This window comes from Aplysia californica, unplaced genomic scaffold, assembly GCF_000002075.1.
Source record: "Aplysia californica isolate F4 #8 unplaced genomic scaffold, AplCal3.0 scaffold00075, whole genome shotgun sequence".
In the NCBI taxonomy this organism is placed as follows: domain Eukaryota; kingdom Metazoa; phylum Mollusca; class Gastropoda; order Aplysiida; family Aplysiidae; genus Aplysia; species Aplysia californica.
In genome coordinates this window covers 1,005,416-1,010,115 of record NW_004797345.1, presented here as the reverse complement: position 1 = coordinate 1,010,115, position 4,700 = coordinate 1,005,416, and the positions used below count along the sequence as shown (strand labels likewise).

The 4,700-nt window shown below is 41.1% G+C and overlaps 1 protein-coding gene across 1 annotated transcript in view; it reads right to left on the bottom strand.

Annotated features, from left to right (window-relative positions):
- Positions 1-40: 40 nt before the first annotated feature.
- The window catches only part of LOC118477373, a 5,508-nt gene continuing 848 nt past the window's right edge, over positions 41-4,700 (bottom strand). Inside the window, exons 2-4 of the mRNA XM_035968685.1 lie at positions 4,396-4,459; positions 3,058-3,119; positions 41-422 (exon numbers count right to left, since the gene is read on the bottom strand). Of these exons, the coding sequence (XP_035824578.1) occupies positions 235-422; positions 3,058-3,119; positions 4,396-4,459 (314 nt within the window). The 3' untranslated portion in view covers positions 41-234. The remainder of the gene's footprint in view (positions 423-3,057; positions 3,120-4,395; positions 4,460-4,700) is intronic.

The window sequence follows — 4,700 nt, the reverse complement described above, 5'->3', positions numbered from 1 at the left end:
TGTGTGTGTGTGTGTGTGTGTGTGTGTGTGTGAGCGTGTGTAGGTGCAGGGTGTGCCATGAGTCTTTTTCCTGTACTGGTCTTGAAGGATAATAGCTAACTTGGTTGCTTTAAAAAAATGAAACCAAATTTGCATTGAGCAAGACATTTCATCTAGTTCTAATCAGCAGAGTAACCGTTTAAAACCTAATCGTAATATAAATTAACACACTGAAAATATTTCCCTTTGAACTCATCAAGTGAAAGTCGCTGAGAGGAACGTATTTGATGAAATTGCGTTGTAATATTCGTCATCGGGGATTGTGTACCACGTGACAGTGTTGTCATAACTGATGACGTAAGTCCGCCCGGTGTTCCCTATTCCATAGTAGTAGTTGGAAGCCTCGTCCAGCCCTGTAATGACACTCACACTGGGGCTGATCTCTGAGGAAAGGTCAACATACAGCCGTATAGGTTTTAGTTTCAGTATGAGTTTTACGGAACTTGCAACACAATTAGGTCAAATAAGTGCCAGGGATTAGATGTTTTACAAGACAGTGACAAACACAGAAAAGGAGGAGAGATAAGGACAATAGATGCTTGAAAGTAAAGTGAGCAAACAACACCAGAACAACCGCCAACCACCCACTGTGATGGTTTAAAAAGAGGATGCCCAGTCAATTGGGAGATGTGTCAGTCAGTTTAGGTCAGTACAGTGGAATGGACAGTGCTTGGGTCTAACGCGCCTATGAACACTGTTAGCTTATTTAGCGTCCGTCTCCGATAGAACCGAGTTAATAGGTTGAGAGCCTTGAAAACGCGACAAAACGACCCGAGTTAAAAAAGCCCGGTCTGAGATTCGAACCAAGGCCACCCACTTCGTAGTCCAGCATGACATGAACTGAACTAAAGAAGCACCCATACAGCAGTGATGGTTTGAAAAAGGGTGCACAGATGATTGAGAGTTGTGATAATCAATTCAAGTCAGCACTGTGGAATGGAATACATGTAGTATTAGTTTGCAATTCTGAGGTAGCGAAAGTGCTACGGAAATGGTGGAATTTTTCCCCTACTTGGTTTATATAACTTACCATACCAGTGAAAAATTTTGCTGATTGGGCCAAATAATAATAATTATGATAATGAAACGGAAACAGCTGAAGAGGGCTTATAATGACATGCATCAGTGTTTAGCAATATCGCTAATGCGTCGACACGTATGTAATGACTCGGACATGCGCCACAGAGACCGCCTGGAATTTTCACTATAATTAGACGTATTATTGAATTAATTAAGACTAGCGGGGACATTTACGCTTTCGTTAGTAAGAGTGTGTTTATGTATGTGCGTGTGTTTTTGTGTATGCATGTTTGAATGTGCGGGCGTGCGTATGTTTGTATGTAGGTAGGTTGGTAGGTAGGTAGGTGGGTAGGTAGGTAGATAGGTAGGTCGTTAAGTAGGTAAGTAGGTAGATGTATGTATGTGTGTGTGTGTGTGGGGGGGGGTATGTGTGTGTGTGTGTGTGTGTGTGTGTGTGTGTGTGTGTGTGTGTGTGTGTGTGTGTGTGTGTGTGTGCGCGCGCGCCCGCGCGTTTGTGAGCTTGTTTATACACTTATAGAAATAATATGAGCTCTTGTTCTTCTTTGTCTGTCTGTCTGTCTGTCTGTCTGTCTGTCTGTCTGTCTGTCTGTCTGTCTGTCTGTCTGTCTGTCTGTCTGTCTGTCTGTCTGTCTGTCTCAGCTTTTCAGTATTTCTACCTCAGCTAAATTCGTAATTTTATTTTATTCGAAAAATTCTCTGATAACTTGACAGACTGATATATCAGGAAACATCGAGTTAAAAAATGAGGTTGACATAATTTCTGTGTTAAGTGATAATCAATATCTTGCTTTATTTGTTGAGGATTCAAAACACTGCTTCCTCTTTCACATTCTTAATCCTCCCTACTAGGGAATGTTCATTTTTACGTCGTGACGATCGGATGCTTTTCAAACTGTCAACATATTGTTGGTTTTAAGACTCCCAGAGGGGGCTCTCGTGGCCTAGAGGTTAAGGTGTTGGCCTCTCATTCAAAGGTCCCGGGTTCGAATCCGGGTAGCGACCGAAAAATTTTCTTCTCTAAAATTGTCTCCTTTCACCTCCTTTCCTGCTCTCTAGCAATGTTCTGTTGTCTGCTTTCAATTCCACTTTCTGCCCCCACCCCCTCACCTCCTTTGCCCCCTCCTCTGGGCTCCTGACTCTTTCTGCAGCCTGTCTACTGCTACTCCTTGGCTCCTCCTTACTGCTGTCTTTCTGCCACACCCCTGATCTTCTGGTAGGAGAGATCTACACCTAGCCTTCTCGGACAAGGGCGAAAAATCTCGGAGGTTCCGTGTGCAGGTTGCGCACGTTAAAGATCCCTTGGTGGTCTAAAATCGATAAGAGTAGGCTTCGGCCGCCACCCGGGCAAAATTCAAAATTTCCTACCAACTGAAAATTTTAGGTGTGTCCCGCGCGCTCATATTATGACCTATGCAGTTGCGAGCGCCGTAAAACACTTACAAAAACAAAATAAAAGACTCCCACACTTATCGCTTTACACTATTGGGACTTCAAATATTATGTCTTCTAAAAGAGTGATACGTCTCTCTGCTGCACCCTGGATACTGACAACGTTGACAGCTTCGCTAGCAGTAGCAGCTGTAGGAAGATGACGGTTTATGGTTAGGCCTACACACTTCCGTCGACTGTAACCAGTTACAACAAAAGTATTATATAGTAAAAGAAAAAGACACAAACTCAAAGAAAGATAGGCCTACGATAGATAGATAGATAGATAGGTCTAGATAGAGAGATAGAGAGAAGAGAGAGAGACAGAGAGACAGAGAGACAGAGATAGAGAGAGAGAGAGATAGCCAGATCAGCATCAAATATTTTTTGTATCTTTCTCAGTTGTACTAACCCTTCTCACAGTTCTGCCAAATGTGACATCTCAACAAACAATAAAGAAAGAAGGGACCATGTTAGACGATCCATTCTCTTCATAAGAGAAGGATGAGAAGAAATAGCGAAAAGATAGATTTTCACAATATCTCTTACCTTTGTACTTCGAATTTTCGGCAGAAATAGTTTTGTAGCACGAAAAGCCTGTACCACTGACCCTGTGGAGTGGACCAAGTCATATTTCATTCTGATTCATACCAACTGTAAAATGTTTAGGATAGGACCAGGTGGTCCAGGTTCCATTCCGGCATGGGAACATTGTTTGGAAGAAAAATAGCCTAGAATTGGAAATGTGTGTTATATGAGATGTCTATAGCTGAAGAGTTATTATACCGCCCTGCTTCTCCACCATCTACTAAAGTCTAAACACTGAATCTAAATCCTTCTCAATGTAATATTTCATCATCATCATCATCATCATCATCATCATCATCATCATCATCATCATCATCATCATCATCATCATCATCATCATCATCATCATCATCATCATTAATCAGTACTGTTAATCGTCAAAATTATTGTAAAGAACGATAATTAACCCAGTTATAAAACAATAGCCCGTTATCTTTATATTTGGTATTATTCTGAAGAATCCAACTCTTAACAATATCTACCATAACTTACCATACTAATATCTAATATCTAAAACCAAATCAGGACACGTGATTAAAAAAAAAAGGAATAAAATTTCTTTTTAAATGTCGGCTCGGTGTCCCCTTAGAATGTTGGTGATCTTGAAACTCCATCATAATTGTCCCATTGGGAATGATGCTCACTCAATGACTGGCTGATGAACAACATGGGGTATGATACGGTTATAATTAACCCTGTCGGTACTAGAGCGTGGTGCCTCCTGATCAACGTTTCCCTCTTTGATAGGACCAAGCCTACTACATGTAAGTGGACAGTCTTAACGACTCCGTAAACACCAACCGTCCAAGAACGCCTCAGTGGTCATTTGGTCAAACTTGATACACACTTAAGTGAAGGGGTGTCAATAAATGGTAGGGAGGGACAACGTAGTCGGGATAAAAGATAGTCACTAAGTTACACTGTGTAAACAACCATCTTATTTGAAAAAGATGAGAACTATATAAAAAAGAAAGAATAACTCTATCCGTTCGATATGTTTTTTAAAGGGATAAGTATCCAACAGCTGCGCAACAAAGGCGCACAAATCAGGCTTGGAAACCATGGCAGACCTATATGTTGAAAGGAAACAATCCAATATCCGTCATTCAAACAAACACAGCATTATTGGACACCTCATATTTTTAGGTAGAGTTGGTGTCTGACCAGAGACTGCCCAGCGGCAGATATGGTGATATTTCCATGCCTGAATCAGTCTCCCCTCCAACACTGAAGCCCAGAAAGACCTCCAAATATCAATACAAAATACATTATGATATCAGGAAACATTTTCAAACTTACTTTCGTTTTTGGTGAGCGTCACAGCTGATATCTTTAGAACGAATCCTTGAGATTTGCAAGAAGTCTGAAAATGTAGAATTAAAACATGTAACCTTGTCTCAAAGCAGTGAAAATCTAAAGTGGGTTACACGTTCTGACTGTTGTCTCGCGTCTGATGATTGTAGAGTTGCTAGTGTACCAACGCCTTAATGAGTGGTGCCATTAAAAGTAGTGTTCAACACGATGTCATTACAATGGGTTCTTTGGGGGGCAGTGAGAGTGAAATTTAAGATGATCAATAGAATAAGATAAAGTGGAAGGGGGGG